The following is a 26,366-nucleotide window of genomic DNA, read 5'->3' as shown; positions in this document are numbered from 1 at the left end:
GGAATGACTATGCCAAGAATTCCTATCAAGAGCATGCTACATCCTTTTCAAAAGTGAGAACAATAGTAGTCCCTTACTACTGGTGCTTACTTATATCGAGGCATGTTTCATAACTTCAAAAGAATAACAGGTGTAAGGACTTATCTTAATACACTCCCCTATACATACAAACGTATTTAGAGAACTCACAGTGTGGACCCCAGTTAGAACTCTAAAGAACCTGCTTCTAGAACATTGGGTGGAGCTATATATATACCCTCTATGTTCCTTATCATGACATTGCTGGACACGGGGGAGAAAAGGGGAGGAGTAAACCCTGAGTGATTCCACCAAGTTACCCCGTAAGGCATTAACCCCTTTCCAGAACTAGTAGTCCCCAAAGAGGGGGCTACACAATCTAATTGTTGGTGCCTGGAGCAGAGGAGAGTAACATGACTTGCCCAATCTAACATGGAGGGTGATATTGAGATTCAAACCACTTTTAAAAATCTTCGAAGGCAATGACTTTACAACTAGAACATTCCTTTTTCGTATAAATTAAGAATTTTAACCAAAATATTAAAAGCATTTCAAGTGTGTTCTTAACACATTAAGGTAGTATATATTGTGCTAAAAGGAATTAAATCTCTTATCCATAAAAATATATAACCAATGTAAATAAGCACAAAAAATGGTACTCCTAATGGGACAGAAAATATCCACTCACAAACCAACGAGGGCAAATTACTTACAGAACAGTGCAGTTGCTCCTGTTGGGATGTTACAGTAGATCAATGGATTTCCTCAGAGTTTCTAAACTCCTGCACCACTTCCTGGGTTGTTGTCTGTTTCTCTGGCTCTGCGCACCAACGTCAGTGTTGCGTCCTGTTGCAAGCTCGGGATCTCCAGGCTCCTCCCTGCACTGCTATAAGCCTCAGAATCAGCAGTAAGTTACTTCTGCTGCATTTAGCCTCCTTTTAAAACCCCTAAGTTGCCATAGTAACTTACCGCAATAGAAATAATAAATGACGTGTGCAATTCATAGATGTAGTGCTGGAGGAACAGGCAGAAACCCGGAAATGCAGCAGGAGTCTAGGGACTCAGAAGAAATTCAGTGATCTGCTGTAACATCTTAGTAGTTGCAGCGGCACTGTTCTATAGACTGCTTATCTCTTTTGTTTGCAAGTGGATATTTTTTAAATATATTTCACGAGTTTAATAAATTAGTGCCCTGCATGGTTTTTTTTTGTGCTATCTCCCTGTATGTTTTGAATCATCAGGCAAAAAATCAGATGACAGTCAAATTAAGGGGGGCAACATTTCTGGATACAAGATACTTTCTTCTGGCCCTTTCCCACGTTTAGTGAAAACACGCAGTACTTTATGTAGATGTGTCTACATAAGATAAGTAGATGTGTCCTTCCTCAGAAAGTAGAGTAGTGGAAACTGGACACTGTGTATATATCCAGATATCTCGCTGCCGTGTGCAGAATGATGCTACAATCGAGAGACACAATCACGTGTCTACTGCAGCTGATGCAGATCAAGGCAATTGGAGCTCCGTGGTAATCAAGCCCTGACAGCATAGTGTCTCAGCATAGCGGGTTGTCATGCCGACCGACACCCAAAGTCAACGGCATAACTCGCATCCAGAGAGATCTCCATTCATTAACAAAGTACCCAAAGAAATGAAAATACGGAAGGGCCTTAATACAGAGGAATACAGAATACCTCTGGAATGACCTTCCCCTCAATACCCGACTAGCACCCGCTCTATCCACATTTAAGACCCACCTCAAAACACACCTGCTTAAATAAGCATACGAGTAGCTCCATGGCTAATAATTTACACCTCATACATGAACCTTGGCCCCCTGCCGACGCACTTACCGAACGCCCTCCTACTGTCTCTGTACGTTCTTACTACCAACAAATTCGATTGTAAGCTCTTCGGAGCAGGGACTCCTTTACCTAAATGTTACTTTTATGTCTGAAGCACTGCTCCCCTTTATGTGCTATTTATATGATTGTCACGCATATTACTGCTGTAAAGCGCTATGTACATTAATGGCACTATATAAATAAATATATACATACAAACATACATACAGAGGAGTAAGAGAGATATCCAGATATAGAATAACATGTCTTATTCATATAAAAATACATATCTAAACATGTCTGTTTCATGAAATCTCTGTAGACTCCCATTTATTACAAAAAGTCCTAATGAAGATAGATATAGATAGATAGATAGATAGATAGATAGATAGATAGATAGATAGATAGATAGATAGATATTGATGAAAATAGGATAATATTAAAGAGCAGCTGATGATACAAAACTAGAGAGACAGATCATAGAGCATACCTCACATATGATCATGATGGAAGATATCAGAGCTGGACAATATGTGCAAAAGGAGAGCATGAGGGAGACGTGAGAGAGACAACGGAGGATTAGATCCACTGTATAAGATACACCAAGATGTATAGTCATAGTATACCGACCCAAGATAATTCAATGCTCCATTTCCCGGACTGACACAGTAATATACAGATCTCCACATCCACAGCCATCAGCCGATGTGTGTGACATGTAGCATCAGACTAGAGGGGTCAGGACTGGAGCCACCCTAAAAAAAGCAATTCAAGTCTGACTCCTTATTCCATGCCCAATTGTTATGCCGGTGCTGCCCGCAGACCAGACTCGTCCCTTATACTGAGGTGGGGACGTATATGTGCAAGCACCCACAGCAGAAGGAGCGTGTCCAGAGTGTGGTGTTTTGGCGTTGCCAGGCCAGGTGTGAATAGGTGTAGCAATACTTGCCGGTACCGGTACAGAAGTGACGAAGTCGTTGCCGTTAGCCAAGGTCAGGGAGAGAGAGATCCGGAAGGTCGAGGTGCAAGCTGTAGTCGAGGGATGAGAGAAGCTACAAGGTCAAGTGGGAGCCAGGGTCCAGAGCCAGAGAGAAACGTTCGCCAAGCCGGGTCGCAACCTGAATAAACGAAGAGCAAAGGGAGAGCCAGAATAGATGTCCGTAAGCAGAGACTATGTCGAGTGATGTGGGAATGGCAAGACAGGCATTACTGTATATAGTGCGGCTGGCGAATAGGAAGAGGAGGCAGACCTGGAGGAGTGTAATGAGCTGTCCTGCATAGGCTGCCTAGAGAAGAATGCAGGTGAGCAGTCTTGGGGCATGATTGTAGGCTGTGTGTGTGTTGGTGGCGGGGTCTCACTGCAGGAGAAGTGAATAAATTAACTAGATCCGGCGCGTGCTCCGTAACGGGGAGCGCGCGCCCATGAGCAGCAGCAGCAGCCGCCATAGCTCCAGCCACCTGCGGAACAGCGCCCGCCCACCGGGGACGAGGAGGGAGTCCCCCAACCATGGGGACCGGACGAGAACGGCGAAGGGGATGCCCTGCAGCAGCGAGCGCAACATGAGGTGAAGGGAGGTCACGCTGCGGCCGTCGTGACCCCAGAATCCTCACACCAATGAGGTCAGTGTATTAAGTCTCCTGATCGACCCAGCCTCTCTTTGGAGCAGTTGTCTGAGCCTACTGCCCCCCCCCCCGCCTGGGGTCTCTCCACTTCATCTATGATCTGAAATCTTAGCCGGTTGGCCTGGTGGCCATTAGAGATGAAATGATGGGCTACTGGTGCCTCCAAATCACCTCCCCGTATGGCCGCCGTGTCTGGCCAATCCTTTCCTTAACCATGTGATTGGTCTTACCCACATACCCAGGCTCACAAGGACATTTAATCAAATATATATCATATTTTGAAAGCCAATAATAATCATTCTTGATGTTAGATTTACGTGCTGTTTGTGGGTTAGTGAAAGAGCAACCTTCCTGCACACTATTACACTATTACACTGCGCACAGGAGCAAAATCTGTATGTCCCAAATTTAGATGGTCTAAGATGAGTTTGTAGGAGAGTTTTACCACCCAAATCAGTCCTTACAAGCGAATCCCTCAGATGTTTTCCCCCTTTTATAAGAAAGGAGGGAGCTTTGACATAACTACCTAGTGTCATCCTGGGATAATAACGACTAATGGGCAGTGATAGTATTTCTAATTCTCCTACTCAGTGCATTAAATACTAATATGAAAGGAGTTGAGAATTCCCTCTTTGGTTTAGCAATTCCTTTATTGGATTTTTTTAAAAGTGATTCTCTGGGAATCAGTTCAGCTTTACGACGCTGTTGGTCAAGTAATGATTTGAGATAGCCCCTCTCAGAGAATCATTGGTAAACGAGATCCAAACATTTAGGAACCAGTTAAGGAGAAATGATCATTCTTTTGGCCCTGATAAATTAGCTGAATGGCAAACCCCTTATAGTGCCAGGTGGGTGGTTGCTATCATAATATAGGAGATTGTTCCTGTCAGTCTGTTTATTGTACATATCGGACTGTAGGATTCCTTAATTCAAACTGATATCGGTGTTTAAGAAATGAATCATTGACTCATGGTTGATCAAAGTGAGACCTATGGTTTTCCGAGCCCTATTGAGATCCTCAACGAAATCAGTCAAATTGTCCTTGTCATCTGTCCAGATCAGAAAGATATTGTCTATATATTGCACCCCCATTCACCCATATGTCCAAAAAGCAGGATGTGTATAGACGTAGCAATGCTCAAAGTCATCCATCTAGATGTTGGCATATGTGGGTACAACATTGGATCTCATGCTGTACCCTGTCTTTGAACAAAAAACAGGTCCTAAAGAGGAAATAGTTCCTCCTGAGGATAAAAAACAAAAGGTCAATGACCAGAATGCATTCCCTCAACAGACTACTAGACTCTAAAGGCATCTTTCACAGAGGAAATGCCATCTATATGCGGAATCAATTAATATAGACTGATCAATTCTCTGCAAAATGTCAGCCAGTCTTAAATGTAAGATCTTGATGCAATGACCAGGCCTTAATAATTTATCAAGAATAATTGGTACAGGCTGAAATATTGAACCCACCCCAGATACAATGGGGTCGCCAGGGGTATGGATTAAGTTATTATGACTCTTGGGGATGGTGTACAGAACTGGAATCATGGGATTCTTTTTGATTAAAAAATTTATACTGTTTCTTGGAGTTCACACCCCTTCCTAAGATTCCATATAGTTAAAAAAGTGGGGAATAAACCCCCAAAGCCTGAGGCGACAACCAGGGCAAAATGATATTTGAGTCCATAGAGCACAGAGAAAGGCACAATTTCATCATAAACATATAAACTTGATAAGCTGTAAATCCTTCACACGTAATCGGACTAATTCAGGGTGGGGGGCTGTTGCAGGGTACATGCAACTACACACGCGGGTTTCTTGACAAGGCTTATTTATTTAGCCTTAAAAGATATACAGCACACAAAAACAAAAATAGCTTTTCATCAGCAAACAAAAGAAAAATGGCTTTTTCTTCAGCAGACCAAACCAAACAGTTCTCTTTTGCAGACAGTGTTAAAATAAGGCAGCTACCCTTTTCTATGCAGGAGACAGACAGTTCATAATTCATCTACTTTGTTAACAGACCTTGTATCAGTAATCTCTTCAGTAGCTTACTCCTCTCTCCTCAACAGCCAGCCCCATGTGTCTACAGCCTGGGGTTTTAACACACCTTTATTAGGCAGCTGGGATCCAACTAATTGTCCTGAGGTTCCCAGCTGAAGTTAACCTAGTCAGTGCTGCACTGCAGACTAGACATAGGTTTTCCAGGCATATAGCTGGTGGCTTTTATTTACCCTGTCACATTCCTCCCCTGTTAGTGTGTGGCTGGGGCTACGCACGGATGAAGCCCAACCATCCACCCCTTCTCTAGAAAAGAAGTCAGCATTTGCGTTCTCTTTTCCCGGCCTGTGCTGAATCTCAAATGAGAAGGGTTGGAAGGCCATATACAACCTAGTCAATCTAGCATTCGAATACTTCATACTATTTAACCACTTCAGTGGAGCATGGTCCGTCACCAAAGTAAAATGGACTCCTGCCAGGTAATGCCTCAAAGCCTCTATTGCCCACTTTACTGCGAGGCACTCTTTCTCAATCACTGAGTAGTTTTTTTTCCCTCGGGAACAATTTCCTACTCAGGAAATGGATAGGGTGTTCAACTCCCTCAAACTGTTGTGACAACACTGCCCCTAGTCCTATCTCTGATGCATCTGTTTGCACTATAAAAGGGCTGTTGAATTCTGGGCTTCTAAGGATGGGACCCTCTGATAGACACCTTTTTATGTCCTCAAAAGCTCTCTGACCATACCACTTGTGTAGTGGCACACTTTTTTGTGAGCTCCGTTAAAGGGGCTGCCACTTCCGAATAGTTGGGGATGAACCACCGGTAGTACCCTGCTAAACCCAGCAGAGAGCGTACCTGCGTTTTTGTTTGGGGGGTCGGAACTTCTTTCAGGGCAACTACCTTGTCGGCTAGTGGCCTTACTTTTCCACCTCCCACTGCATACCCTAAGTATTTGGTTTCCGCCTTATCCAGGGCACATTTCTTCGGGTTGGCTGTGAGCCCTGCCTCTCTTAGAGATTTGAGGACCGCTTTCAGCCTATTTAGATGGGCCCGCCAGTGTTTACTATAAATGACAATGTCATCTAGGTAGGCTGCGGCATAAGTCCTATGGGGCCTCAGTACCTTATCCATGAGTCTCTGAAATGTGGCTGGGGCTCCATGCAGTCCAAATGGCATTGTCACAAACTGGTATAAACCCTTGGGAGTGGCAAAGGCTGTTTTGCATTTGGACTTTTCCTCTAAGGGTATTTGCCAGTATCCTTTGGTCAAGTCCAGCGTGGATATATATTCCGCGTTACCAAGGGCGTCAATTAATTTGTCCACCCTTGGCATCGGATATGCATCAAACTTGGATACCGCATTGACCTTTCGGAGTTCCACACAAAATCTTACCTTCCCATCGGGTTTAGGGACCATAATTAGTGGACTACACCACTCACTGCATGATTCCTCAATCACTCCTAAGTGTAGCATTTCTTGTACCTCATTCTCTACCAGAGCCCTACGACTTTCAGGCAACCTATAAGGACGGGAACGTACTTTTACCCCAGGTGCTGTCTCGATTGCATGGGAAATTAAGTTAGTTTGTCCTGGTAAGTCAGAAAAAACATCAGGGAATTGTGTAATTATTTCTAACAAGTCCCCTTTTTGTTCAGAGGACAACTGTTTACCCATTGGGATTTTATCGTGACTCACGATGTTCTCCCGTGGATGCTGAGGACCCAAGTCCGTTTCCTCCTCCACCGGGTGGATGAATAGAGACCGCTGCATCTTCCAGGGTTTCAGCAAGTTCACATGGTAAATTTGTTTACCCTTCCGGGACCCTGGTTGAGCGATCTCGTAATCCACATCACCCGTACGGCGGAGTACTTTGAATGGGCCCTGCCATTTGGCCAGGAGTTTACTCTCGCAACTGGGTAACAATAACATCACCTGGTCTCCTGGGTGAAACACTCTCATGCGAGCATTCTGATTGTAATGTCTCTCCTGACTGTCCTGGGCTGATCTAAGATTCTCCCTGGCAAAATGGCCGACCACATCTAGGCGCTCCCTAAGGTCTAGTACATACTGCTGCGGCACAGTTTATTCGAGCATTTGCCCGTTCTGTGCCGCAGCAGTAGCCTGGCGCGCGCCCGAGTGTGACGGGCGCGCGCCGAAGCAGCGGAAGAGCGCCCTCCGATCGGGGCGCTCTCCCTACCGCTGCCGGGTCCGCCGGGTCCCCCGGAACCCCCTGCCGCTGTCCCGCGATCGCGGGACACCTAGGCTCCTTCGGGGAGCCCTGGACGCGCGTGCAGGGGGCGCAGGCTCCCGAAGACGCGTGACCGCGCGTCTATGACGCGCGGCACGCCGAGGGGCGGCCACTAGCAAGCCGGGAAATCTCCCGGCTTGCGGATCTGGCCGCACTGCGATAAAGTGTGTCGCCAGTGTATTGCAGGGTATTCTTAGAAGGGGACCGCTGTTCCTCCCAGGACTCCTTTAGGAGGTCTAGGATACCCCGTGGTTGGCGGCCATAGAGCAATTCAAATGGAGAGAATCCCGTGGAGGCCTGGTGAATTTCCCGCACTGCAAATAGCAGAAAAGGGAGAAATTCATTCCAGGCTCTCTTCTCTGAATCTACAAATTTCCTCAGCATCCCTTTTAGAGTTCGGTTAAATCTTTCCACCAATCCGTCAGTCTGTGGATGGTAGACCGATGTCCGAACAGACTTGACCTCTAGTAACTTTAAGACATCCTGCATCAGTTTAGCCATGAAATTTGTACCTTGGTCTGTCAACATAACCTGGGGAAGTCCAACCCATGAGAACAGTTCCAACAACTTGTTGGGTACTTGCTTCGCCGTTGCTGTTCTCAGGGGAAACGCCTTAGGATATCTTGTTGCATAATCAACTATTACAAGGATAAACTTGTCTCCTTTCGCAGAAGGTTCTAGAGGTCCTACCAAGTCTACCCCAATCCTCTCAAAGGGAACTGACACCAAGGGTAGAGGAACCAAAGGGGCTGGTTTTTGTCCCTTTGGACTAGTTAGCTGGCACTTCGGACATGCCGCACATAGCTTAGCAATATCACTAAGCATCCCTGGCCAATATAATCGGGATGAAATACGGTCCAATGTTTTATCCCTGCCCAGGTGACCACCCCAAGGGACAGTATGGGCTAGAGTGAACACAGATTTAACAAACGGCTTGGGATCCAATATCTGTCTGGTGACCTCCCCTGTTTGTGTCTGCCTATTCACCCTATATAGGATATCCTTTGATAGCTCAAAATGGGGGAATACTATCACCCCCTGTGCATCTAAAATCTGTTCATCAATTTTCACCACCTTGTCATACTGTCTAGCAAGGACTGGGTCTTCCCTTTGCTTCTGGCGAAAGTCAGGGAGGTACAGGTCTGGTAAATCTCCAGGGCCCATATCCCCCTCCCTTTGGCCATCCCCAGCCATCACTTGTGACCTCTGACTACTAGAATGGTCACCTTGAGACCCAGATTTCTGCAACCAGTCCTGTTTGTCAGAGCGTCTTTGCTTCCGAGTCTTTTGAACCCGGTGTCTACTGGGAAAAAGGTCTGCCGAGAAGGGGAACAGTTTGCCAGGGTTCTCCTGAGCCCTAGAAGGAGGCTCCTCGTGAAAGACTGGGGCCATTAGGCCCGAAAAGAAAGGCCAGTCCCGACCGAGCACAACGGGGGCAGGGAGCCAAGGAGCGACTCCTACTTCGAGGTAAGCCTCCTGACCTTTTACCTGTAGCCGGATTTTGGCCATCAGATAGCGTTTTACATCGCTGTGTATACATTCTATGCTCCATGGGGAGTCAAAAGAACACACGTTAGGCGGTAACAGTTCCTGGAGGACCAGGGTTTTCCCAGAGCCCGAATCTACAAGGGCCTGGATGGTTTTTCCCCCAGTCAGAGCTGGAAGTAGCCAGGGCTTGTAATTTTCTCCAGTAAAGGCCGAGGCGATGGTTCTGCTGAATGAACAATCCATCTGTGGACAGTCCACATACCAGTGGCCTTGTTCTCCGCAGGCGGAACATGGAGAGGGTTCCCTCGCAGGAGGGGGCTGTGGGTAGCGCTCCACTGGACCGGTTACTGGAGACCAGGCATCTGGTGGGTCCTGTGGGTGACGTCCTTGGAAGTTCCTCTCATTTTGCGATGAGCCAACATCCGGAAGGAGATGAGGGTCTCGGCGGGGACCAGCATTTGGACTCGTCCTTGCTGGAACGACTGCTCCTTCCGTTGGACTTGGCGGTTGCGTATGGACGGGCCGTAGGTTCCCCATTGATCCGACCTCCCTCTTTGGGCATCCGCAAGTGCCAGTAGAGTCAGGTCCAGGACACTCGCCTGCTGCTCAGCCCCAATGAAGTTCTCCACGAGTCAAACTTCTATCCAGCCCATTGCAAAGGACAATATCTGGAGGTGTTTAACAAACTTGTCATGGACGATTTTGAAAAACTTGCATCCAAAAAGGGTAAGCATCGAGAAAATTTAACAAAGGAGGAAAAGCAAGCCCTAAAAACACTCAGCGAAGACACTAGCATTACAATCAAATCAGCAGACAAAGGAGGTGGTGTCGTTATTATGGACACCAGTTATTACCTCTTTGAGTGTCTCCGTATTTTAGGTGACGAGACAACCTATGAGAGGTTGACACAAGATCCTTCAAAGGTATACCAGGAGGAACTAAAACGGATTTTGAGTGAAGCAAGGGACGTAGGGATCTTGGGTGAAAAGGAGTACAACTATCTTTTCAAATCTGAACCAGTAAAACCAGTGTTCTACTTTTTACCCAAGATCCATAAAAACCGCCAAAGACCACCAGGTAGACCCATTATATCGGGTATCGGGTCTCTGACTCAGAACTTCTCTGAGTATGTTGATATATACTTACAGAAGTATGCGGCTAGCGCAAAAGCCTATCTAAAGGACACTTTGGAAGTCCTAAACATATTATCAAAAATTAAGTGGCAAGAAGACTACATATTAGTGACCTGTGATGTGACGTCTTTATACACATCAATACGACATGAGGATGGGTGTGCAGCGGTGGCATTTGCGCTGGAGAAAGACCCATCAGTCCCACAGGAACAAAAATGTTTTCTATTAGACGGAATAAGGTTTATTCTGTCTCACAACCTATTTTGGTTTGATGGGTCCATGTTCTTGCAAAAATGCGGGACCGCTATGGGGACCAGGTTTGCTCCAAGCTATGCCAACACCTTTATGGCACATTGGGAAGAGACCAACATCTGGTCGGAAAACCCATACGGAGCAAACCTGGTCCTCTGGAGGAGATACATCGATGATGTGCTCATCATTTGGCAGGGGAGCGAGGAAAATCTTAAACTCTTCTTGACCTATATCAATGACAATGAGGTTAATCTGAGTTTCACATCAGAGATGAGCACAGAGAGCATCAACTTCCTTGACCTAACCATCTACATTGAGAGAAATATTCTCAAAACCAAGACCTATTTCAAGGAAGTTGATGCTAATAACTTCTTACTAATAAGCAGTTGCCATCATCAAAAATGGCTAAAGAATATTCCGTTTGGACAATTCAGACGAATTAGACGGAACTGCTCAGAGGTTGAGATATATAGAGAACAAGCAGGAGTTCTGGAAACCAGATTCGAAGAAAGGCAGTATAAACAGGATTTAATTGCAGAAGCACATATGAGAGCTCTGAATCTAAATAAAGAAGAACTGATGGTACCCAAGCAAAAAAGAGATACCACCAATAACATCGTTCCATTTATAACAAGATATAACAACGAGGCCCATAATATTAAAAAGATTTTAATGAAACATTGGCACGTGCTGTGCAAAGATACACTATTAAAAGACTATCTGCCAGAAACACCCCGTGTCATCTTTAGAAGGGCGGAGAACATTAAAAACAAACTAGTGCCCAGCGTATACAGGAAGGAAACTGAGATTAAAGACAATAACTGGTTACCTAAACCGATGTTTTTTTTATAAATGTTTTGAATGCAAGGCCTGCAAACATGCGATGACTGATAAAATAGAATTCAGCTCAAATGTTACAAACGAGGGGTTTAAGACCAAACAATTCATCACATGCAAAACCAAATACGTGGTATATATGCTCCAATGCCCATGTGGACTCCAATATGTGGGCCGGACCATGAGAAGTCTTAGGACCCGCATACTGGAACACTTGGGCAATATAAGGAGGGGAATGACCACCCATAGTGTGCCCCTTCATTTTATCCAGAAACATGGGGGGGACCCCTCAGGACTACTTTATAGGGGATTAGAAGTGGTCCCTGAGAATTGGAGGGGGGGTGATAGATTGAGACGTTTACGGCAGAGGGAGACGTTTTGGATATACCGTTTGAAATCCATGTCCCCCTCAGGCCTCAACGTCGACCTCGATATCGCCGCTTTCAATTGAATAAATTAAATTAAATTTTATTGGGCTACTGAGGCATTCATGAAACTATATAGAGTTATGAGGGAGGAACCTTTTACCCCTATCTAGAACCATAAGAAAATTGGATTAGATGTGGGTTTGATTGTATTTCCCCTCTCCCCTTCTTCTTTTACAGTTCGTTTACAGTTCCATTCATTTACAGTTCCATTATGTTACAGCTCCCTAGATTTTCATTGTCCATCGTCTGTCCCCCCTTTTAGTTTTTAGTTTTTAGTTGTCAGTCTTGTTTTTAGTTTTTTAGTTCATATATTTTTTAGATTTAGAATGATAATAATATTTTGTGCGATTATAAAAGTGATTAATTTTTAAAAATGGAACATATTGCGTATGATCCATTTATAATTGTTTTTAACTAATGCATAACCCTGACAGGGATGGGTAATTTACTTTTTATATTAAAGGATTTGGGCATTTTGATAGCCAAAATGTTTTAACTAATTTATATGTGTTTATAAATTTACATGGTAATAATTTTTTATCTAAATGTTGAGGTTCAAGGAGCAAGTACACTTTGAACCATTATCACCAGATAACCAATTCTGACAAATAACTAGATGGACCCCATTGGAGGTCTTAAAACCAAAACACCTGTGAATTTTAATTTTAGTAGGATTTGTATAAAATTGTTTAAATGTGTATGAAGTTTAAAAATAGATTTGGCAATACTCTGATAAAATTATCTCAATTAAATAATTAACAAGTATGTATTTTACTGTAGCCATCTATTAACCCCTGATGGTCAGGGATATTAATTTATGTATACAAGAACGTTTTAACTTAAACCAATTTTAAAAAGCAAGACAGTGCTATGACAGAACATGAAATATGTAATTAGGGCTTTATTAAACACAGCCCGCCCCAATTAGACTTTGATTACACAGGAGGTCTATAAAACTCAGAGACCCCCTCTACGTCAGAATATGAGCCTGAGGAAGCCGATGACTCGGCGAAACGCGTAGCTCTAAAGTTCCTGCTGAATTTGGCCCAACGTGGCTCCCGTAGCCAGATCAACCAGGCAGCCATTGCCAGCAAGGAGAAAAAAAGTTTTTTCCTCCTGCATCACGGACACGTGATTGGCAAAAACGGCTGCTGAAACTGTATCCTGGACTGCACGAGGAGGCCAGGGGTCCAACCATTATGTATGTATGTGAGCCTTGTTGTACCAATTTCTTTTAAAACTAATAAATGTGTTTTAAACCCCACTGACAACGTGCCTCACTTTCTCCACCCACTCCCCCCTACTACCACCACTGGGGAGAGTCCCCATCTGATGCCCAAGACTCAAGTTAGAATCTCACGTTGGTTGCAAACAAAGAAAAGTCTACACTGGGGGGAGATGCAGATGGGTTAATTTAACCCCAAAGTTACCAATTTCCTGCAAGGACTCACACACGGCCGTGTGAGTACAGATATATTTATATATTTATTTCTAAACCCTCTATACCACCATTACCTGTTGTTGGGAGTGACTGGAATTGCTTAAAGAAACCACACCATCGTGTTTACTTGCACATGGCCGTGTAAGTGTATTTAATATTTTCACCAACCCCCAGCAATATTGTTATAACCACAATAATTTTATTGTATTTTATTGTTTTTAATTCTTAAATGTTTTTCTAATCCCACGCTCCCCCATTGCTTGTATGTCTCTACACGTTAGGCGGTAACAGTTCCTGGAGGACCAGGGTTTTCCCAGAGCCCGAATCTACAAGGGCCTGGACGGTTTTTCCCCCAATCAGAGCTGGAAGTAGCCAGGGCTTGTAATTTTCTCCAGTAAAGGCCGAGGCGATGGTTCTGCTGAATGAACAATCCATCTGTGGACAGTCCACATACCAGTGGCCTTGTTCTCCGCAGGCGGAACATGGAGAGGGTTCCCTCGCAGGAGGGGGCTGTGGGTAGCGCTCCACTGGACCGGTTACTGGAGACCAGGCATCTGGTGGGTCCTGTGGGTGACGTCCTTGGAAGTTCCTCTCATTTTGCGATGAGCCAACATCCGGAAGGAGATGAGGGTCTCGGCGGGGACCAGCATTTGGACTCGTCCTTGCTGGAACGACTGCTCCTTCCGTTGGACTTGGCGGTTGCGTATGGACGGGCCGTAGGTTCCCCATTGATCCGACCTCCCTCTTTGGGCATCCGCAAGTGCCAGTAGAGTCAGGTCCAGGACACTCGCCTGCTGCTCAGCCCCAAGGAAGTTCTCCACGAGTCGGACCGCCAAAGCTAGGGTTTCAGCAGCGTGGCGTTTTACCCACGAGCGTGCGGAAGGGGGTATTATTTGTAGAAATTGTTCCAAAACCACCTGCTCAAGAATTGCCTCCTTAGTGCACTCCTCGGGTTGTATCCAGCACGTTCACAAGTCCAATAATCGCTGAGCGAGGACCCGGGGTCTCATCTTAGCGGTGTACTTCATGTTCCGGAACTGCTGCCGGTAGGTCTCTGGGGTCAGACCTAAGTGATCCAGTATGGCGGCTTTTACTTGTCGGTAGTCCATTGCCTGATCTGCTGGGAGGCCCTGATATGAGGCCTGAGCTTCTCCTATGAGGAGCGGGGTCAAAGCAGTTGCCCAGCGATCTGTAGCCCAGCCCTGAGCTTCCGCAACTCTTTCAAAAGTCAGTAATAAAGCCTCTGGATCCTCGTTCGGAGCCATTTTCCTCAGGAGTATCGGGGGTCTGCTTGCAAGTTCTGGACTGCAGACCCCTGGAATTGGGACAGCAGCTTGGTCATTCGCTCCTCCTGTGCTGCCTGCTGCTAGGTTAGGAGCTGGGTTTTCTGCTGCAATAGTCTTTCATCTCTCTCTGCTTGTAGCCGGGCCTGTTCCTGCATTAACTGTCCCTGCTGTTTGGTCTGCTCGCACAGAAACTCTTTCAATCTTGGCAAGATTGGCTCTACATGGACGTACGTATTAGAAGCACCCTTACGTTGTTTAATGTCCCTTTTCACCAATCCAATATATGTCTCCACAGAATGGTGAGGGGCTGGAGGATTAAATTTACTCTTAATCTTAAATTCTGATGTTAAAACATGGAACAGGGTTTCTGCCTTAACTTCATCTAATTTAGTGGGAGGTGCTTGAGGATGGATCGCAAAAATTGTTTTAAGATTTGGAGATCTAAAGAAACGTTCAAGGTCAATCTCTAATTTGGAGAAATCGAGCAAGTACTTCAATCTGTTTGAGAAAGTTTTATTAGAGTCCGCATCTGCCACCCCTTGGGTGCTACTTTAAAGAAGGATATTAACTGCACAACCTTCCAAGCTGCAATAAATATTAAAAGAGCAGGATTGTATCCGAAGCTCCTGCCAGAAGGAAATCCTTCTGTCACTGGCACCACAGCGAATGACTGTTGCATATATTGTACTATGTTTACACACATTAAGCAACACACCACATTCTCATTACTGTATTCTGCATGTGGATGAGTTATTTTTATTATTAGCATCTTTACTAAGCAGTCTTCTACCATTGGATACCTTCCAATGCTGGAGCGTTCCTTACAGCCTATTGCTCTGAATATGTTTTAAGGCGTCTTCCAGCACTGGGCATTGCAATTTGGCAGAATACTTAGTAAATATGGCCATATATTTTGTTATTGTTTCTACTCCTGACAGCTCAGTCCACAAAAAGAAACCTAGTGTTGCAACCACCATACTACTGGATCAATATATATATATTGACCCTTAAGTAATTGAAACAGATTATAACTAGCTCAATCCCCATTTATCGTTGGCTAAAATATTCCATGATATAATTTTTTAATGAATATACATATATAGTATTTATTTTTCTATCTGTATCATACAATAGTGTTTGATGCCAATCCCTAATGTTGACTTAATATATCTTTTATAGTCTGTTTATACATCCAGCATATACTGTATGTATTAAATCAAGTGAAATGGATTTCTAGTTAGTGGAACCATTTTGTTTGTATTGGGATTTTAAGAGCATGCTACAGTATACGATTTTTAATAAATTCGCTTCATTTAGAGATATGTGCAAGCCTAATTCCAGGGGAAAATGTGAGGCCTGCGCAAGAATGTAATTATTTCCATACGAATCCCTTATTGATGAATTCACATATTAGAATGCTTTTTTTTTTTTTAAATTTCCATAACTTTATATCATACCTAACTGTGGCATTACACTACCAAGACCCTGCTAAAGTCCTTTTTCAGGGTCTGGATGGACGTAACGCCAAGTTTAGCTATGACTTAAATAACATAACATTACGTCCCAGCATTGACCTTAACAGACTTTAGTGAATGACAAATTATATGATAATCATAATTTGCATTATCACTAATGCCTGTTGTAGTTACCAATATGTTGTTTACAGTAGAGGACATGGCTATGCATGACTTTGTTGTCGTTAGTGGATACCGCAATATTAACGTGATGTTAACTTAGGTTAACGCCATGCAGCGCTGGCTGGGATTTTTGTAGGGCTCGGTGCAAGGGCTTTTGCGGAGCCTCTTGCCTTGTCCGGCATGGCTTCTCCTCCTCAGACGATATAGTGTCACGTTGTCATGGCAATGTGATGCCATGTGACATCACAGCGCCATGTAATTTCACATAGTCATGGCAATACAACGCCATGTGACATCACGGCGCCATGACAACGAGACACTGCAGGAGGCGATGCCGCCGGAAAAGGCAAGAGACAGTTACAGAGGTCTCGCACTCTTCCCCAGCAATCAGTTTAATTGTTGTGGGGAAGAGCATGGAGTCTCTGTAACCACAGGGCTCTGTGCAGAGGCAGCGACGGGACCACCATCATGCCTGCCCTGACACCTAGTTATGTAGCCTAATGAAGCTTAGTGCTTCTAGGCCTCTGTGGGTTGAACCTATAGTAAAAAGCAAAATAGATTAACCTTTTCACTATTTTGGAAGGGCCTGCTACTTGTAATTAAATAGCAATGATAAATATGCTGACCAGCAATTCCAGTGTAACAGAACTGCAAGAGCACAGCATGATCTGCTAGCAACCTAGTTTAATCCAGTGGACAAAGAGCCTGATTACAACCGATTATGCCTATGCCAGGAAACGGACATAGTTTATATCCCTTAGGCTATTGCAACCATTAGCTGAAGTGCGAGACGCTCAGTTGAATCTGTGCAAAGCATATTTAGAATGAATAGATATTGCATCATAGCCAGACTGTTAACCAGTTTGCTGACCGAGATATTGCAGTGATCAAGAGTTAAAAGGTACAGCTATGTACCACTAAGTTAAATGTGTTCCCTTTAAAACAATCTGCGATAAATAAAATCAAGTTTTACAGAGACCAACATTTACTGTCTTTTTAGGATCTATTAAAAAGCTATGGATGGACATGGCAAACACACTCGGCATATTCCTGATAATAATGTGTTGGGCATAACATTTGATTTGTGGTCCTTCCATCGTCAACCAATTATTAACATGTTTTGGTGGGTTTGTGGTTTCTTGACAATAAGCATAGATTAATCTTTCCTTGGTCTGGTCCTCATGCACTTATCCTTCGTGCAGGCAGCCGTCCAAGCAGAAGAAAGCTATCCAGACAGCCATCCGGAAAAACAAAGAGGCCAACGCTGTGCTCGCCAGGTTGAATAGCGAACTCCAGCAGCAACTAAAGGTGAGGAATGCATTGGAAATCTCAGTAACACAGTCTGACAACCAGCGTCTCTTCCCCACTAGGAAAGTTGATTGGCTTTTTCTGTGTGGACTAAAGTTGCGACTCATTATGAGGCTTCATTTTTCAGTTTGCCGTTTAAGGGGGCGGGGAGGGGGGTGGGAAGGAAAATCTAAAAAAGTTGGTGGGATGTAAAAGATCCAAAACATTGCTCAAACTGTTTTCATCAGACTGCTGACAATTTCCAATTCTAGTGTCATTTAGACACAAGGGTCCATGTTTACGAAGCAGAGCTATTGCATGAAACACCTTAGTGTGCTCATGCAGTAAAGTTACTATCGTATATTATTGTACACGATGTATATATTTTAAAGGGCATTTGCTGTTGCCACAACTATAGTCCCCCATTACTTGCCCTTGACCCCTTCAATGCGAGAGGGGCTGGCAATACATCCTGCATCGCAATACGGTTACAGATCCTCTCACAGTGGAGGGGTTTATGCCCTCTAGTTCTCTCACACACCAGTAAGGCAGCGGACATAGTACGCGTGGAAGTGCGATGGCGCGGCAGGATTTAGAGGAGACAAATCCATTTGATTTTTTGCGTCACGTGAGCGTTTGAACCAATTAGGGCGATCCAGCCTGGTGACATCACGGCTACGCCTCCCCGACAGGCGCACGTGCCTACTTGTGCTCTGTTGCGCTCGCGCACACTATGTCCATCCGCCTTAGATAAAGCATGCGCAGTGTAAGATAAGGGTTACTTGGGGACTGCCAGTATGTAGCAATGCTTGCGATTGTATCAAACGTACAAAACTTTTGAAACATTTTGATGCAGATTGTTAGGGAGATTTAGGCCACCTAACACCTGCCAGATTTTGACAGAGGAAAGGGAGAAAATATGATGCAAAATGTCATAGATCCCATTACAGTGTGTGTCGTATGATTGCTTCTTTTAGAGCCAAGTATAGTGGTATAGTGCTGCAAAATTAAAACCGTATATTTACTGTAGTTATCTAGATCTGTTCGTTTTCTGCTCTTTCTGAATTAGAGATTTAGTTCCAGTTAACTATTTTTTAAATTACAGATCATTCTTACTTTCTCTTTTTTTTTCATTGCAATATTATCCCAAATCTTTTATTTCTAGATAAATACAGTACTAACATTTCTTTTTTTTTATTGCGGTGACTCCTAATTCTGCTGTATACTTCTTTGCAGTTTTGGAATTGTTTTGATTAGTTATTAGCCGATAGAAAGATTCTAATAAAGTATATGTGTATTCTATAGTTTGTGACACTTTTTTAGAGACTTTCTGTTCTAGCTTTTCGAAGTAGTTGAACATCTTACATTATGAAGCAACTGTTAAAAATAGTAGGGACAAAGATAGTAGAGACATCTTCCATTTTATGTCATTTTATCTGCTTCAGTGTCCTTATGGTGATTCGTCAACATCACAAGTGCCACCAAATCAAGTGCCCTTATGACGTTTAAAGAACATAATAAGGTGATGGCTTGTTTACTTGGATGAATCTAGATGAACGTTCCCATTAGTGATTGCAATCGGAACAGTAGTGGAGCATTGCCCCACATAGCATCATCTGGGGGCCAGCCGTGACCCCAAGCGATCGTGGTGGTGTCCCTAAAAGTTTGTCACCGCTCTGGTCCGATGGGACTTTTGGCACTGATGGGTTAATTGGAATATATTGCGCTGAGTGAGATTGCGTCTTTAATGACGGAGATTATGGCCCATATTTAAGCGGTGCTATTCCGTGAAAAACCTTTCCACGCTGGGAGACACCTTACAACCCAGCCTATAAGGTGCCACTCAGCGGAGCACCACTTTGTAACTAGATCTCAATTGTTGGGCATCAGAGCATACTTCACTCTGTATAAAAGGACACAATCAAAACAGGTTTGTTACTCACGTATATATGTCTTTCGGATCTTATATTTTGGCACTAAGAAATCTCTGAACACGCCACTGTGACAGCATTCACGTTTCTACACAGAATAAGGTACACAGGGCGGAATATTAACTTCAAGTTTTATTTTCACAGGAAATCTTCGCAACAAAGTTGCATGTAACTTTAACTGTAGATTTCTCTCTTTTTGTTGTAATCTTCAGGAAGTTCATCAGGAGAGAATTACCTTGGAAACTCAACTTGAACAGCTTCGTCCTGTTACTGTATTATGACCTTCAGCTCCCTTGAGACAGCAGCAGCAGCTCGCCCAAGAATATTTGACTGTGCAAACACAACATTTAATGCCATGATTATAATTTTTTTATGGTGCTGAAAGCAGTCAGCTTTGGAATAAGACTTTTCATTGTGTCCCATTAAAACTTTTACCAAGAGCTTTGAAAAAAAAACCATTGCAATGAATTCAACGTAAATCACTTTACTCGAGAATCTCCAGTGAATATTTTAAGATAATCGCTGCTACAGATGTAGCCAGACTTACTGTTTTCGGTGCCGCACAAAACGAAGTGTAAATCCCGGGTATTTATATGCAATTCGCGGCTCACTTATGGTGCGCCACCTGCCGGACACATACTGAATTGCAATGACATAAATAGCCCCGCAAATAAATCTGTCGGCTGACCGTAGCCGAGCCACGGACATGAAAGTGCTCACATGGCTGTAATCTTGCGTCATGGGGACAGTAAGTCTTCCTACATCTGTACCATTCACTGCAGCATTTTGCAGATCATTCAAACAATGAAGGGCTAATAATTGGAAGGCTTCCGCCTGCATTTATTGTACCTGTTTTCCTGCATCTACAACTTCCTGATCATTTAACCCTTTGCTAATGCTTTCTGAAAATCTACCATCCTCTTCCTTCATCATTTCCCCTCCCCCCCCCATTCCCCAGCCTTGGTACTGTATGGCCCTCTAATCTGTAGCACTACACAAGAGTGGAAAAGCAAGTCACAGTCTACCTCTGTCACTTCCAAAACTACAGATGTAGCAATTATTACCCTGTTTAATGCAGAATACTGCAAGAAATTGTGTGGTAAATAGTGTGTGCGTTAAGGATATAACACACACACATTACCATTGTTTTCAGTAGAGCTCGCAGAGGTATGAATGTGGTAGTGTGAGTATTAACACCTGCGACAAACGTAGAAACACTGTCCTCGCTTCGAACACACAAGCAAGTCTCTGGCGCCGGGGACAGTGTGTGCTGCTATGGAGCTCATATACTGTAACATATATAAATTATAACCCCAAACAATATGGGAACTGAATAGTAAAAAAAATCTTTATTAGTATAACAAGAAAATTAAAATATATGGGGCAAATTTTTTTACTAAAATCAAAACCATTAGAAGAATGGAACTAAAACTCCTTTGATTTAAACAAGTTGGCTCCAAGTGAGCAGGACTGGGAATACCACCCCAGGAGGCCAGATGGTAGGGCTTGTGTTCGCTAAGCAGAGGCAGTCACCGGACCCTTTCCGACACCTGTGTGCAGCACTCAGGAGTGCCGGTGAAAAACCTCATGCTCTGCTGGTGAACGCTGGTGAAGTGGTGAGAGCGCTCTCACCCCTTCACAAGCGTTCGCCAGCAGAGCAGGAGGTTGTTCACCGGAACTCCTGAGTGCTGCACAAGCACCTCACGGTTGAGTCTGGAAGTGTCCGATGACTGCCTCTGCTCAGCGGACACCAGCCCTGCCATCTGGCTTCCCAGGGTGGTATTCCCAGTCCCGCTCACTCGGGCCAGCTCTCAGAGACTCAGTAAGTCTGTGCAGCAACAGCTATCACTAATATATCGGCGCTTAACTGCAGCGTCTTCATTTGCGTTACAACCCGGCACCTAAACTGCAGCAATTCACTGCAGGAACTGTCAGCAGAGTACGAGGCTGTTCTCTGGTGCTCCTGAGTGTTACACGAGCACCCTCACGGGTGTCTGGAAGCAACTGATGAACTCCTCTGTCCAACTATTACATGCTGTGCTGCCTGACCCATCACGGCAGCGGACCCTGATATGCTGATCCTATATATACCACAGGGTCACAGTAGTTCTGTCCAGCGAAAGCAATCTATGACATAACAGTATTTGCCTGTATATTATTAACCTCTTTTGTGTTGGCTACGCTACCCTCCACTTCGGTGGCCCCATCTGTAGTCCCCCAACGGATCTAATACAATCCTAGTTCGGAATCTACCCTCACTTAAAAGCCTGCTATAAGTTGTAGAATATCACTCCCGTGTATATAGACATAATGATACACTCTCTCTATAAGTCTGGGTCTATATTGTGAGGAGGTAACAGTCCCTTTGTACTGGAGTCTAATTGTCTGATTGCAGGTACTTTACACGGGATCCGCCTGTTTAACTGAGAGGGGTTTTAGTTCCGTTCTTCTAATCGTTTTGGTTTTAGTATATTTTTTCACCTCATATATTTACATTTTCTTGTTATACTAATAAAGATATTTTTAACCTGCATCACTATACTATTCTCATATTGTCTGGGGTTACGTTGTATATATGTTGTATGAGCTTTACATATACAGAGGTGTGTTTCTCTTACACTAGTCTCCATACACACACACTAATACTTTATTTCTATCTCCAACACTTAGGCCATGTAGCGAGTGTACACAATTGGGTCTCTAGTCTCCCTCCACTTTTGGAAGAATTCACCTCTTCTGTGCCATTATACATTACCCCAGTGCACCCTACCTGCTGCACTGGTCGAGCGGTGGCTCCTCTCTACCAACATATTTGCTATGGAAAAGTCTGCTTTATCCAACTTTTTTTTCCACATATATGTGTGTGTTCTCGCATATGGCAAAAGGATTATACCCTTCATGCATACTGCATTATTGTAATGTTATTTCATGAAACATTTGTAATCAACATAAAAGTGCTTTTTAAGTTAGGTGGGGGGTGCAAAGAGAAAATTGTGATTTATATATCGGCAATACATATCTGAAATGTGTAATCTATGTACAAGTATACAGAAATACCACAGATCTCATATAACTGTGTTATTTATCCATCCAATAAAGAATCCTATTTAAGTAAACACGCAATGATTGGCAAAGTAATTATGCATAAGACACTAACACAATCTACAGCGCAGTACAATATTCTAACATACAGTAGCAAAATATTAACATATTTGCACATACTGATACAAAGAGGTTATAATCTACAACTTCAAGATCATAATGCAGGTTTGTTGCAGGTTGCAATCTCTTTCAATGTGGCAATATAAGAATCATTGTTACACACTCTGTTATTCTCTTAAAGAGAGACTCCACAACAGGTCCTGTTGTTTTACAAGGTTACAAGGGCTTGGCTAAGCATTAACACTGGCATTTAAGCGGTTAAAAGCAAGAAGTTGGGACAGCATCCTTTATTATTTGAAGTCTCTAATAATGTCTGCCTGGTGTGAAGTTCCTGCTCATGCTGAATATTTAACATTGCAATTTGTTATTTTATATTAAAGAAGCAACTTAACATTTAATGCACCTTTAACCTGATCCCAGTTGAACTTGTCCTGCTTGACTTTGATATCTGCCATTTGTTAACTGTCACTGTACAGTGTGTAGCAGTGTGGATGTCATTTTTGAGTGTAGTCTGATTACTTATAACAATAATTTTTCCATGTTATTGTAGCCATGTATCCCTTGGCTACTAATCTGCCCTACCTAACACATAAACACTGATACCAGTGCATGCAGTTTTAAGGTTAAATCTATGCCCTGCTGTAGTAAGCAGCTTTCTTGAGTGACGGGGGGGTGGCCTGAGGCCTAGGTGCCGCACACATGGGGCTAAGACCTGAAGCCCCGCCCCTGGTAACAGGAGTGGGCAGTTGGGAATTGACAGTTTGGAGTTGTCAGTTAGTCCGTTCTACCCTCTCCCGTCAAGGGAGTGGGTCAATGTTCTATCCCGTGCCGCAGGAGAGTGGGAGCTGTTACCCCTTACTCCACCAGGGAGTAGGGGAGCAAAGGATAGACCTCTGGGGCCTCAAGCCCTGGGCGTTGATTCCAGGGACCAGAGGAAATGCATTTTTGATTCTATAAGGCTGTACTCAATAAAGACCAGTTGCTGCTTTTATACTCCTGCCTGTGACTGCAGTTTATCAGAGGGAGTGCAAGATGGTTTTCCTGCAGGAACTGCACCAGCTCTGCTGGGGCCTGTGGGGAATGGGGGCGCTGCACCCAGAAAGAGCTGAGAATATCCTGAAAGCCTGTCCTGTCTTCCCCACTACCATCTGCGGACACTCAGCAATACTGTAAGCCTCACAGGCACAGTACAGCGAGAGTGCAGGTAACAGTGAAATCTCCCAGAGGGTGGGGGAACACCTTTTACATTTGGAGGCACTGTTGAGATTGCATCATCAGGACAGGCTTTTGCAGAAAGAGAAAGGAGGTACGCTCATGTTATGTACGAGGGGGGGGGGGGCAGGTGTAGTGTCCAAGGGGACTCTTGTCCAGTGGAATTGCAGCCTGTGCTGCTCCCTAATATGTTATATTTCATTCCAAATTGGGAGGTATTTGAGAACCACCATATCAAGGCTGTTTTCAGAGGACTGATGTGTAGGGCTCCTGAGGGTCTTTTGGGATCCTGCGGACCCAGAAAAGTTGGAAGGGGACTATGGCATCACGGGTGCAACCACTAGTAATTCTGTTCACAATATGGTGGGTAGTGTCCGAGGAGGGGCGCTTGACCACAGGCAGCCTAGAACCTCAGGAACTGCAGTGAATACTTAAGAGGTCCCCAGCACATGTGTTGTATGTGTTTTGCGTCCCGGGGGGGGGGCTGTCGCCGATCGGGAGGCAAGAACCTCCATTTTCAAAGAGCAACAGGATTATAGCAAGTGAAACAGCGGTTCCTGCCAAAATTGGGAGGACTGCATGGGGAGGTTTGCAAAGTTGCAAGCTTTCTGTTGCAAAATTGTTTGGTTCGGCGTGAAAACTAATCCCGGGCCACAATAAGGCCTGGGTTCGGCGTGAAAGCAAAGCCGCGCCCACCTGCTGTGAGTGGCTTGGCGCGAAATTGATCTATAATGTGCCTGTGCTCCTGGATCCACCAGGGGGCAGAGGCAAGTAATGTTGTGTCACCCCTAGGGGCGTAGCCAGACGTGAGCTACTGCACTCTCAGTTGCGCGTGGTGAGCCAGCAGAGTAGGAGCTAACTATGAACTGTTCCTGTTTGAACCATCCCTATTATGGCTGAGTGTGCAATCTCACAATATACCCTGCCAGGAGGCTTCCTGCTTGTGAGACTAAAGGAAGACTTCCTACAGTGCATCAGTTCCATCTGTGACTTTCCTGGGGGAGAGGTGAGCCTGGAGTCAAGGTGTAAGAGGTGCAAGACTCCCCATCTTAAGCCCAAGGTTTGGCTACCACTTGCACCGAGCCCCACAGAGATGGCGCGGGCCTACCTACACCCGCACGAGGCATGGACTGCGGAATCGAGAGTGGACGCTCCAAGAGAACCGTGTGTCTCTGCCCCGCATTATTCAAGAAATTTACCTGGTGAGATGACCACCCGGGAGGAGGCTGAGGCACTTCCGCTGGTGGTGCAGGAGCGGGACTGCTGCCTGCAAGCCGCCGCCAGCGATAGCGAGGTGTCAGGTCCTTTTCCCCATGGGGCGTGTCCAACGCTACATCGGAAGAAATTGAATGGGGGCACTCCATCGTGATGCTCCGATTGGAGTGTCACCCAAGTGCTGCTGCCATGGAGACGCCAAGGTCGAGCAGTAGCTGAGTTCCGTATCTGTGATGTCAGAGGCAATGCCGCACCCTGAGCAGAGGAGCACCAAGGCCTTGGAGGTTCCTCATGAGGCGGCATCAGATGTGCCTGCTCCCGGCCGGGAGACCCGCGCAGATACTCAGAACCGTTGGAACGGTGAGGATGTGTTTCCTTCCCAGGTACCAGTGGAGGGATCCATCTGAGAGGTTCTGGCTGGTACTTCTTTCCGCACCGCAGACATCAACACCCTTCCGGTGCGACCAGATGTGGTCATCACGGAGGCGGCCGCCGGGGCGGAGGATGACCTTGATACACCCACTTCAATAAGTAAGGCCCAGACTAACTTATTCTTGCAGCGGCACTATAATCGAGCCAAGGGCCGAGGACATAAGGCCCCTACGAACCCCGACCAGCATAAAATGTTGGCCATAACAGGCCATGGTAGGCCTAATGTGCTTGGCACCTCTGAACACACTGCTGTGCCTAGGGTTTTCACAGACATTGCCCAGGACAATCAAAGGGTAACAAAATCTTCCCAGGACTGGAGAAACTGGGCTGGGTTTGATGATGATCCTGCTGGGGTGGGATGCAAGAATATGTAATATGTTCTAGAGAAGGGTCAGGAACACCCTCTAGGGCAGTTTCCGAGTCTGATGTATCTATGTGTAATGCAAGTGTGGGGAAAGTATTGCCGTGGTGGGACCCCATTTTTCAAGGTATGTTCATCATATGAACCGGACACAGTTCTTGCTGTTCAGCGGGGATTTTATGGATCATTAGTGGGAGGAAGAAGAGTTCTCTGCAGAAGAGATGGCAGAGTCTCTCAGATGAAGAGATTGGGAAATTAAACTAGGGTTCATACAACCAACCCATTTAACAGTAACCTATCAAGAACAGCCCTGTCATGAAACACTATTCTGGGTGCTACCAGGCCAGGCCTGTGGCCGTAAATTAACCAAAATCAGCCGGGCTGACAGAATAATAGTACAGAGATACCGTCAGCCCCATGGGTATGATTACCCCTTTGTCCCTGAGAAGATGATGGAAATAGAGGCCAACAGAGAGGAGTGGTTGAGGGATGCGCTCCTAGATTACCTAGCCTCCAGGTGTAGTA

The 26,366-nt window shown here is 44.8% G+C and overlaps 1 protein-coding gene across 6 annotated transcripts in view; it reads left to right on the top strand.

The window, feature by feature from the left end:
* Positions 1 to 22,575, top strand: part of REPS2 (RALBP1 associated Eps domain containing 2) — a 425,141-nt gene extending 402,566 nt beyond the window's left edge. For all 6 annotated transcript variants that reach the window (XM_075589809.1, XM_075589813.1, XM_075589812.1 and 3 more), the window contains 2 exons: positions 17,444 to 17,549; positions 19,672 to 22,575. In XM_075589809.1, the coding sequence (XP_075445924.1) occupies positions 17,444 to 17,549; positions 19,672 to 19,740 (175 nt within the window). In that variant the 3' untranslated portion in view covers positions 19,741 to 22,575. The remainder of the gene's footprint in view (positions 1 to 17,443; positions 17,550 to 19,671) is intronic.
* The last annotated feature ends 3,791 nt before the right edge of the window (positions 22,576 to 26,366 follow it).

Source organism: Ascaphus truei, chromosome 3 (assembly GCF_040206685.1).
Source record: "Ascaphus truei isolate aAscTru1 chromosome 3, aAscTru1.hap1, whole genome shotgun sequence".
NCBI classification, from domain to species: domain Eukaryota; kingdom Metazoa; phylum Chordata; class Amphibia; order Anura; family Ascaphidae; genus Ascaphus; species Ascaphus truei.
This window is presented reverse-complemented; position numbering and strand designations above follow the sequence as displayed.